Source organism: Cetorhinus maximus, chromosome 9 (genome assembly GCF_964194155.1).
Source record: "Cetorhinus maximus chromosome 9, sCetMax3.hap1.1, whole genome shotgun sequence".
NCBI classification, from domain to species: Eukaryota; Metazoa; Chordata; class Chondrichthyes; order Lamniformes; family Cetorhinidae; genus Cetorhinus; species Cetorhinus maximus.
The window spans coordinates 95,810,007-95,822,259 of NC_135887.1; the positions used below are offsets into that span (position 1 = coordinate 95,810,007).

General features: G+C 42.3%; 1 protein-coding gene across 1 annotated transcript in view; it reads right to left on the reverse strand.

Annotated features, from left to right (window-relative positions):
- Window positions 1-12,253, reverse strand: part of LOC144685073 (serine/threonine-protein kinase BRSK2-like) — a 383,048-nt gene that overhangs the window by 147,302 nt on the left and 223,493 nt on the right. The window contains exon 5 of the mRNA XM_078549609.1: window positions 10,251-10,319. Coding sequence (XP_078405735.1) covers window positions 10,251-10,319 — 69 coding nt within the window. The remainder of the gene's footprint in view (window positions 1-10,250; window positions 10,320-12,253) is intronic.

Genomic DNA, 12,253 nt, shown 5'->3' on the forward strand with positions numbered 1-12,253 from the left:
TGCTCTCTGGGGCACTGCTTGTGGACACCAGCCCTCTTCTCCCTTCTGGCTCTCTCCTCAGAGGAGGAGGAGGTCCCTCCAGCGAAGTAGACAATCCCCATTTGCTGGAATACAGATGGCACAGGATGGTACCCTGAAGGGTGTGTTGGCAGAAAGCCTCCAGGAGAGCTCATAAACCAAAGAGTCCTCCAGAAAACACAGAAAATGCAAGTTTGCGTCGGCCACACACCCAATCGGGCAACGTAAAATTCTGGCCAATGATATAGACACAAATGCACGTTTCCTGTAGCTTAAAACAATGAAAGCTTGATATAGAAAGGGAGATAACAGGAAATGCAATCCAAGTCAAAACACATCATTTAAAGAATTAAAGAATTTTTAACTGAATGATCTCTATAAAGATCCAAATATCTTTGAAAAATATTTCACCTTACTTCTTGCAAATAAAAATGGGTTTCAGGTAGTCTCGTTGCAAAGAGACTCCTGCTAGCTGCAAGAGAAACAACATCGTTTGGCTTCAACAAGTGACATGGGAGTGTGAAAAGGCAAAATCCATTTGGTCCTGAATTGGCATCGAGAAAATATTTCTGTCAATTAAAATTGATTTTTCTGGAGCTTTGGAAAGAACACCCGTGAAAAACTGCAGTTAAAGTAGTAATTATTCTTGTTGTGCTGCTTTCATCTGTGTAATGGTCTTTTGCTGTAAATAGGCTCAGATAATCAGAAAAGTGAAGAAAATAAAATACTACATTGGCAATGCAATGAACTCTGGTATGTTTAATCTTCTGGGACTGAGTGTTTGAATGCAAGTGATCATTCCCATTGTTTAGTGTAGATAATGAGACTGATACAAGAATACTAAATCTAATAAGTGAAAGAAAAAGACCTTAGAGCCAATTTTAACCCTGCCAACTGTGCAGAAATTGGGCAAATGGAGATTTAAAATGGCCTCTGCTGCTTACCCACTCTGCTGCATTTCTGTGGGGTGGAATTTTAAGCAAGTGAGGGTGACATCCTCTAAAAAGTGGCGGGCCATCTTTAAATACGCAGATTGTATTCCGATAATGTAACTGGGCCTGACTCCAATTTTAACCTGGGCCTGCATAGGGAACCTACTGTAGCTTCTCCACCAGGCCAATTTGGTGGAGCAGGAGCCAAGGAGACTTTGAAAGGTAGCTTAATTCCAATTTTAGTTTCCTTGTGGAAGAGTAGGTGTCTTCTCTATGTCCCACAAGGAAAATTTAGGCCTCCACTGCCTCGTGCTTCTCTCCCACCTTACTAGCTGTGATGCTCTTCTGACCTCAATCCCATTAATTTACCTAAATGGTAGCGACTGATCCCTTGGGACCCCAGTGCAGCCTCCTACTGCATGAAACCCCATGCCCGCCCGCCACCCAGTTAGTGAGCACTTCCGGCCAGGTTGAGGTGGGAGTTAAAATTTCCTAGATCTCATGCTTTAGGCAAAATGTTTTGCCGCTCTGTGTTGGTCCCAAAATGCACAACTCCCATCGGGAGTTGAAAATGGGTCTCATGTCTCCCAGTGACATTTTGAGCTTTAGTCTATTTCATAATTGAACTTGGTTGCCATTCAACAACTGATATGTTAAAAATAATCCTGCTCTTACTTCAACGTCAACACAATGCAATATAATCTCTCTAACTTACTTGCTGTAAGCGGGGTATTAGAGTAAAAAACATACTATCATGAAAGGAAGCAAACAGCATAAGCAGCATGCAATAGACAGAACTAAGTGATTCCACAACCAACAGATCAGATCTATGCTCTACAGTCCTGCCACATCCAGTCATGAATGGTGGTGGACAATTAAATAACTCACTGGAGGAGGCGCCACAAACATCTCCATCCTCAATGATGGGGGAGCCCAGCACATCAGTGCAAAAGATAAGGCTGAAGCACTTGCAACAATTTTCAGCCAGAAGTGCCAAGTGGATGACCCATCTCGGCCTCCTCTGGAGGTTCCCAGCATCACAGATGCCAGTCTTCAGCCAATTCAATTCACTCTGTGTGATATCAACAAATGGCTGAAGGCTTTGGGCATTGCAAAGGCTATGGGCCCTGACAATATTCCGGCAACAGTACTGAAGACTTGTGCTCCAGAACTTGCCGTGCTCCTAGCCAAGCTGTTCCAGTGCAATGTGGAAAATTACTCAAGTATGTCCTGTACACAAAAAGTAAGACAAGTCTAACCCAGCCAATTACCACCCCATCAGTCTGCTCCTGACCATCAGTAAAGTGATGGAAGGGGTCATTAACAGTGCTATCAAGCGGCTCTTGCTTAGCAATAACCTGCTCTCTGATGCTCAGTTTGGGTTCTGCCAGGGCCACTCAACTCCTGACCTCATTACAGCCCTGATCCAAAAATGGACAAGAGAGCTGAATTCCTGCGGTGAGGTGAGAGTGACTGCCCTTGACATTAAGGCAGCATTTGACCGAGTGTGACATCAAGGAGCCCTTGAAAAACTGGTGTCAATGGGAATCAGGGGAAAAACTCTCTGCAGGTTGGAGTCATACTTAGCACAAAGGAAGATGATTGTGGCTGTTGGAGGTCAATCATCTCAGTTCCAGGACATCACTGCAGGAGTTCCTGAGGGTAGTGTCCTAGGCCCAACCATCTTCAGCTGCTTCATCAATGACCTTCCTTCCATCATAAAGTCAGAAGTGGGGATGTTCGCTAATGATTGCACAATAAACATTCGCGATTCCTCAGATACTGAAGCAGTCCATGTCCAAATGCAGCAAGACCTGGACAATATCCAGGCTTGGGCTGACAAATGGCAAGTAACATTCACGCCACACAAGTGCCAGGCAATGTCCATCACCAACAAGAGAGAGAATCTAACCATCGTCCCTTGATGTTCAATGGCATTACCATCGCTGAATCCCCCACTATCAACGTCCTGGAGGTTACCATTGATCAGAAACTGAACTGGAGTAGCCATATAAATACTGTGGCTACAACAGCAGGTCAGAGGCTAGGAATTGTGTGATGAGTAACTCACTTCCTGCCTCCCCAAAGCCTGTCCACCATCTACAAGGCCCAAGTCAGGAGTGTGATGGAATACTCTCCACATGCCTGGATGAGTACAGCTCCCACAACACTCAAGAAGCTTGACACTGTCCATGACAAAGCAGCCCCTTGATTGGTGTCCCACAAATATTCACTCCCTCTACCACTGATGAACAGTAGCAGCTGTGTGTAACATCTACAAGATGCACTGCAGAAACTCATCAAGGCTCCTTAGGCAGCAACTTCCAAACCCACGACCACTACCATCTATAAGGAAAAGGGCAGCAGACACATGGGAACACCACCACCTGGAAGTTCCCCTCCAAGCCACTCACCATCTTTACTTGGAAATATATCACTGTTCCTTCACTGTCACTGAGTCAAAATCATGGAGTTCCCTCCCTAACAGCACTGTGTGGGTGTACCTACACTGCATGGACTGCAGCAGTTCAAAAAGACAGCTCACCACCACCTTCTGAAGGGCAATTGGGGATAGGCAATAAATGCTGGCCTAGCCAGCAATGCTCACATCCCATGAATTAAAAAAAGGTTAATGTACAAACAGGATAACCAAGTACAGTTTATGTAGATTGATATGATTTGGGCTTCTCCTGACACATTTATCTATTGCCCACAGCAAAAATGCGGTTTCCATATGAACCAAAATCTTTTGTAGGAGCCAATGGAATATTGTAGCATGGGACTAGCAATTACTATTTACTGTAGTAAAATGCACTGAGAACTACGTGTGATGCCCACCCTGTTCTGCTATGTGCTCCAAAGGCAATAAATACATAAGAACATTACGTTCAATCTAAAGCTAATAAATTCAAATTCAAATTCATTTAAAAGTAAGACACCACGTAAAACTATTAACACAATACCAACTTGTGCAATAAATAAACTCTTCAATACAAGAAAATGTCTCCAAAAATCTTATCGTTCTCTTCAGCAGCTTTTGACAGATGCTGCAATGGTTAGTACATCTCAGAGAGATGAAGATTTTTGAAAATAAAAAAGAAAGATTTTAAAAATGTTAAAAACATGTGGTCTCGTGTGACTCTGTCACATGAGCAGGGATATGTTATGAATGAAATTTAAGCATTTTTATTTAATTTTAATTTGCTGTTGGAAACCTCATCCCGTCCATGGAGGCGCAGGCCTGCCGACCGAAATATCGCGCAAGTGCGCGGTGACTTCGGGACACTCGCTCAACGTCATCGCGCATCGTTTTACGCTCGTTCGGGTTAGGTGTGTGCCCACCCAACAAGTGTAAAACTCTGCCCATAAAATTCTTACAGGGCTCAACAGGGTAAATGCAGGAAGGATGTTTCCCTTGGCTGGGGGGGTCTAGAACCAGGGGACACAGTCTCAGAATAAGGGGCAGGCCATTTGGAATGAGATGAAGAGGAATTTCTGCACTCAGAGGGTGGTGAACCTTTGGAATTTCCTTCCCTAGAGGGCTGTGAAGGTTCAGTCATTGAGCATGGTCAAGACTGAGATTGATAGGCATTAAAAACATCCTGGGATACGGGGATAGTACAGGAAAATACCGTTGAAGTAGAAGATCAGCCATGAACTCATTGAATGGCGGAGTGGGCTCGAAGGTGAATGGCCTACTCCTGCTCCTATTTCATATGATTTTCTAGTTCTCTTGCACTGTTCCTGCACCTTCATGCAGGAAAGAATTCAAGCTGTTTGTTGGCCTAATTTTTGCTTTGCCGCAGTCTTTTAATTTAATTTAGTTGTTCCCAAGACCACAAAATCATAGAACTTGCAAACTCTTACCAACTTTCTTTCCTTCTAAAAGTGACAGACTTGTACAACTTGAGCTCAGCAGCTCCTGATTGATCTCATCTTTTCAAATAACCTGCTCAATTCTGATGGTATCCTTGGCCTTTCATGTAGTTGGCATAATAAAATATAATAATGTTTCAAAGCAAAGAGGGAATTCTCTAGTTAAGCAGGTCAAAGTAAAATATAGGGCTGGATTTTATGGCACCCCCTGGCACGTTTTTGGCAAGGGGGGGGGCACTTAAAATACAAGGGGTGGCAAGCCCACCACCTTCCCACCCAACCCTGAGCTGTCCCCCAAAATTGGCAGCCTGTCCACCATTTTTAAATAAATAATTAAGGATCAATTGAGCTGGATAATACACTGCTCGCACATATGGTTGGCATTGGCAGGGGGAAGGGAATGGGCAGGCCATTCTTTTAAGCAAACTGCTTAAAAGGCAGGTAGGAAGAGGGGTACTTCCTTTGGAGGGTGCCCTGTGTGCATCGGGTGCAGCCCCCTCCCCAGTGATACCTTCTCCCTTTTTACTCCTTGCCTAGCCTCCAAAGCTCACCCTCCCACTCCCCCTTGCCCCTTCCCTAGCTTACTTGATCCCTCCCAGCCCTATGAGCTCAGGAATTACCTCACCCTGAATGCTATCGCTGTCCCTTGTGGGCCTGCTTGCAGTCTCAGCAGCGCACACCGCTGAGCTCTGATGCTGCTGGGACTTCTAGAGCTCGTGGCCAATCAGATTGGCCAGCAGCTCGCAAGGGTTGAACTTCCTCCCACCGAGGGGCAGAAGCCCCACGCTCTGCTTGTTTAGCCTGCCAGCAGTGCATTATGGCTGCGAGGTGGGCTTCTTTAGGTGTGCTGTCTGCCTGCCGATTTTTGCAATGGGGGAGCGGGGTGAGCAATATACCCCCTGCCCCATGAAATCCATAGTATTTGCACTATAGCTGTTCCCACTAACCAGAACTAAATATAACATTAGTCAAGCTAGGTTTTACAAAGAAAAATGTAGCAAAATCAGGGTGCTATTAGACCAAAAAATAGCTATACATTATCCACTGTCAAGAAATCTCCCAACTTAACGCATGGGAATTTAAAGAAAATAAATTTAAGAAATCAATTAATTATTTCTTGAATGTTTTCAATGGAGATATAGATTAATTTCTCAAAATGAATGCAACTCCATAGGGTTATTTTTTACATTGAGAAATTATAACAAAGCCCTCTGCATTTTTAAGGTAACTCCAGTGTCATGAAATGCATGTTTCAGTGTGCAACAGAATTGATCCCAAAGCCATGATTAATGTTGGCTCTAAATAAAAGCTTTCTGATCAAAGGACAACCCCATGTAATTAATGTCAAAAGCACAGAAGCAGAGATCAGGACCCACATTAAATAATGATGAAAGAAAAATGGCTGTTTTAAAATGTCAAATCTTATGTTCTTGTGATGTATAATAAGTTTAATATAATTAGGTTCACCATGGTTCCAAATGCGAATGGAAACATCAACACAATTTTTCTGTAGCTCAGTCTTAACAATAATGGCAATTATAGGAAAATAAAATAGTTGTCACATATTTTACTTTCTTTGCAAGATTACAAAATCAGACTCAAAAACAAGTCATTCATCTATATTTAGATTTTTGAGGTCCTCCAAGTTCAGGAAATGAGCCTTCTGTTTAAAATATCTAAAAAATTCCTGCAGCAGATATTCAAACTCCTAGGGATCATGGGTAACTTGAATCCCAATGTCATATCTGACATAATTATCAAGTGTAAAAGGAGACACAGATTCAAGGAAAGAAGGTGGAAGCTGAACAGGCAGCTTAGATTTAACTGCATTTCACAAAGGGTGGTGAATATCAGAAACTGGTCTTCTATTGTTGACAACATCCAAAGGAAACTGGATAGCTGACTGGCAGAGAAGGGAATGTGGGGCCTGAGAGACAGCGGTGTATGGTATTTTTTCAACTTTGGAACATGCCATATTGGATAGTAACTTTTTCTTTAATGTAGCAGGTGCTAAAGAGATTTGAAAATTCTTAATAACTTCTCAAAACTACGATTGCGCAAAAGAAATCTAAATTTTGATACCGACCTTGATTTATTTGATATTTAACCATGATTAATGAGAACTGATTTATGATAAATGAAGAAATTGTATTATGACTGGAGAATATCACATAATGCCACAAAGCAGACTATACTGACAAGATACATTATGGGAAATTCAAAAAAGGAAACAAGTATTTAAAATGTTAGGAACTTATAAACAATTATTGATATTCATCTACGTATTGCCTCTTGGCTACATCATCCGAAGGCACAGCATTAGTTTTCACGTGTACAATGATGACACCCAGCTCTACCTCACCAGCACCTCTTTCAAACCTTCCACTGTTAGAAAATTATCAGGCAGCTTATCTGATATCCAGTACTGGATGAGCAGAAATTTCTTGCAGTTGTATTTTGGGAAGGCAAAAGCCATTGTTTTTGGCTCCCGCTGTGAAAATTCCATTCCCTAGCCACTATTCTTCTCCCTGGAAACTGTCTGAGACTGAACTAGACTGTTTGCAATCTCAGCTCATCTGCTGCTGAAACCCTCATTCATACCTTTGTTACTTCTAGACTTGACTAGTCCAATGTGCTCCTGGCTGGTCTCTCACGTTCTACTCTCCATAAACCTGAGGTCACCCAAAACACGGCTGCCCATGTCTAACTTGCACCAAGTTTCATTCACCTCTCACCCCTGTGCTCATGATCAATATTGGCTCCCAATCAAGAAACAGCTTGATTCACAAATCTCACCCTTGTTTTCAAAGCTCTCCATGGCCTCAGCTCTCCCCTATCTCTAATCTCCGCCATCCCCATAACTCTCCAGGAAATCTGCGCTCATCTAATTCTGGCCTCTAGAGCAACCCAATTTTAATCGCTCCATCATTAGTGGCCGAGCCTTCAGTCACCTAGAAATAAAGCTCTAGAATTCTCTTCCTATACTTTCTGCCTGTCTACCTTGCAACCCTCCTTAAAGGCACTCCTTAAAATCCACCTCTCTGACCAAGCTTTTGGTCATTTGGCCCAGTACCTCCTTGTGTGGCTTGGTGTCATATTATGTTTTATTTTGCTCCTGTGAAGCACCTTGGGGTTATTTTTTATGATAAAGATTCAACGGGGAAAATTTTCTCCCCACTGGGGGCGCTGAGCAGGAGTGGGTGTGGGCAGCGATCGGCTGGGCACCACCATTTTATGTGGGCGGGCCAATTAAGGCCCGCCCAGCGTGACACGCCCCCGGAAGCGCTGAACGCTCCCTGTGCCTCAGGGAGATTATTCAAATTTTTCAAAATCAAACTCAAGAAAAAAAATTTGAGACATGTCCCCTCATGTGACAATATCACGAGTTGGGACATGCCTATGAATTTTATTAAAATTTTTTATTAAAGTTTAAAAACATTCACAAAACTTCATCCCGCCCATGGATGAGGTTTCATCATAAATGCAAAGGCCGCCTAGGCTCTTTGCCTGCCTGCCAATCTTAAGGTTGGACGGTCAGCCCTGTTAATTGTTTTAATTAATATTTAAATGGCCTTAATAGGCCTTTGACAGTTCATCGGGCACGCAGCCGACTCTGGTGCGTGCCCGCCGAATTGAAGATCTGAATGATGCGCGGTGACATTGCGACGCACGCCTGACGTCACTGCGCATCATTTTATGTGTCGGCAAGTGGGGCCCACCCCCACTCGCCGACCCGAAGATTCTGGTTTATATAAATAATGTTATTGTTGCAGTTAAGGACTGCCAATGCTAAAAATGTCAAAGGAATATTTTCCCCCCATTATTTCAAACCTTCCACATTTTCATTTGATAGTTAACAATTGCAATGTTAAAACAACTTGGGTGTACATGTAGGACAAAAAAAAGCCTTTTGACATCATTTTAAGCTTGTCATTCAATCCAGCATGCTTTGGGAAACTATGAAAGTGCTGATGAAGAGATATTTGTTTGTCTGCCTTTTAAAATTAAACTTGCTGAACTTACCCAGCTGAGAGACTCAAAACAAATATTATCAAGGGAAACAGAGATAGTTCAGCAAACAAGACACACTAGTGCTTTAGTTAATGAAGACAAGGCCTTCAATTGAGATAAGGTGAGGCACACAGTGTTCCAGCAAATACAAACATCTATTCTTGGAAAATTAACTATGAGGGGCTTCAGATAATTAAATTAACTGGAGAAAGCAAAAGAAAGATAGACAGCTTTCTGGGAAGATTCAAATTATGGTTCAAGTAAAATAACATAATACGGTATGGTGTTTCAAAAGAAGCTTCAAGGACGGTATGGCTCGTCCAGATAGTAAACTAACCCCATCCCCTGTAAAAGAGTATAAAAGGTTCAACACATTATTAAGCTGCAGTACAGGTCTCCAAAGAATTTCCCGCTAATCGTTAGAAGGACATCTCAAACAAAGAAAGAGCCTGACTGATCAACAGGAGCATAATCAACAACCACAGGAGCCAGCCACTTCAGATGATTGTATTACCAGAGTTAACAGCATAATTGATCCAGATATTGGTAAAGTATTTACTTGCCGGAGGTAAAGTAACATCACAGCTGTTGTTTTTTTTAATCATTTTCTTTTCTCCTCTTCTCAACCTGTTAAATCTATAATCATTTTCTGTAGCCATTTTAATTTTTCTGTAATTGTTCTAAGTTTGTGCCCATGTTAAATATGTAATCACTGTAGGATAAGGGTCTGGCACATATAGGGTTAATGTGGGGCTGAGTACAGTACCACCCACAGAGTGATGTAAGAAAGCACATGACCTGCACCCAGGGGTCAGTCTAGTGTTGGACAGAGCCGTATGTATCAGCAAGGTTGGAGACAACTGCTAGCTTGTACTCTTTACTGTATATTTGTAAGTAGTTCTAAACATGTTATAGTTAACCTACGTATGAACACGAAGACTTCTTCAGACCTACTGAACTGTAACCAACACCCTACAACAATCATGGGTACAAATAAACTAACAGCCTTAAAACACAACACCTTCTGAAATTTACAGTTTAGGTAGTTCACCTGAAAGGCACAACATGATCTCACTGTATTGCTGAAGATTACCAGAAGCCAAATAGATCCATCAACATTTGTATACATGCAGATTGTCTGATATGGAGACAAGTGATAATACTGTCAAATGAAACCTCTTGGGTACTGAACTCACTATTGCTTTGCAGCACAGCAGCACATCTTCACAACAGAATAACTTTAACAAATGTACAGCATAAAATTATCATTAATTCTAAAAGAAGTGGCTGCAAATAGATTGAAATTACATTAAGTGAAAAATACAAAATACTAATCCTCTTATAATAGATCTCAGTACATCAAAAGCTCATTCAATATTTACCAGACTGAAGGAAAATACTCAAATGACTTACCACCAACAGTGCAAAAAGGATGACACCACAGCTCCAGACATCTGCTTTCCGACCATCATACTTTTCTCCCTATGTTGAAAACATTTTTCAATTAGAAAACTTTTGTTCAGGACTCCGATTACTGATTAAAATAAAACACCACTACAGCACCATCTTCAAATCTGCACTGTCATCTCATATGCACATTGATCTGTCTCGCTGTGGGAAATACTAGACATCCTGCCTTCTGTGACAAAGTCACCAAAAGAAAAGTTTGTAATGGTCCTTTGGTGGAGTAAATTGCTGCATTTAGAAGCCCATTCAGGTACTATTTTCACTGTCCAAGATTCACACAAGTGCAGCTGGTAAGAGGAGTCTTCCTGGCAGAGACTCATTGTGAATCCCAGCAATTTTATCCACAAACACACACTACCTCTACCACCAACGCACAATAGCAGCAGTGTGTACCATCTACAAGATGCATTGCAGGAACTCACCAAGGCTCCTTAGACAGCACCTTCCAAACCCACGGCCACTACCATCTAGAAGGACAAGGGCAGCAGATAGATGGGAATACCTCCACCTGGAAGTTCCCCTCCAAGCCACTCACCATCCTGATTTGGAAATATATCGCTGTTCCTTCACTGTCTCTGGGTCAAAATCCTGGAACTCCCTCCCTATCAGTACTGTGGGTGCACCTACACCACATTGGCTGCAGCAATTCAAGAAGGCAGCTCACCATCACCTTCTCAAGGGCAATTAGGGCTGGGCAATAAATGCTGGCCTAGCCAGCAATGCTCACATCCCATGAATGAATAAAAAAAAAGATTTGCCATTGTAAGACCATAAAACCGCAATACGTAGGAGCAGAAGCAGGCCATTCAGTCCATCGAGTCTGCTCCGCCATTCAATGAGATCATGGCTGATCTGAAGATCCTCAACTTCACTTTCCTGGCCTTTCCTCATAGCCCATGATTCCCTTACTGATTAAAAATCTGTCTATCTCAGCCTTGAATATACACAACGACCCAGCTTCTACAGCCCTCTGTGGTAAATAATTCACCACCCCTCTGAAAGAAGAAATTCCTCTTCATCTCTGTTTTAAATGGGTGACCTCTTACTCTGAGATTATGCCCTCTGGTCCAAGACTCTCCCTGAAGGGGAAACAGCCTCTCAGCATCCACCCTGTCAAGCCCCCTAAAAATCTTATAACTTTCAGTCGCCTCTCATTCTTCTAAACTCCAATGAGTACAGGCCCAACCTACTCAACCTTTCCTCATAAGAAAATCCCTCCATACTGGGATCAACCTAGTGAACCTTTTCTGGACTGCCTCCAATGCCAGTATATCTTTCCTTAGATAAGGGGACCAAAACTGTTCACAGTATTCTAGGTGTGGTCCAACTAGTGCCTTGTATAGTTTTAGCAAGACTTCCTCATTTTATACTCCATTCCCTTTGAAATAAAGACCAACATTCTATTTGTCTTCCCTATTACCTGCTGAACTTGTATGCTAGCTTTTTGTGATTCATGCACGAGGACCTCCAAAACCCATTCTGCTATAGCTTTCTGCAGTCTTTCTCCATTTAAATAATATTCAGCTCCTCTATTCTTCCTACCAAAGCGCTATTAAGTTAAATCATTTAGGCCACAATAGAAATACCAATGAATAGTCAGCAACAAAATATTGTGTCCCATGCCCAGGCACTGTAGAATTTGAGAATGGCATATGAGAAGATTACTGGAAGGTAAGCAGGTGCACTTACTTCAGTCACTGCCAACTGGTGGAATTTGACAAATGTGTTCCCCCAGATCTATACTTAACCTTCAATTCTTTGCCATATAGATCAATGAATGAAGGAATAAAGAGTTGAAAATCCACGTTTTCAGATGATACTAAATTTGTAGACATTGTAAGTTGTGTAGATGGGAACAGGAAACTGCAAAAGGGCAGAGGCAGACTAAGTAAATATGCATACTACTGGGGTTCAGTGTGGGAAAGTGTGTCATCATCTACTTTGGATCT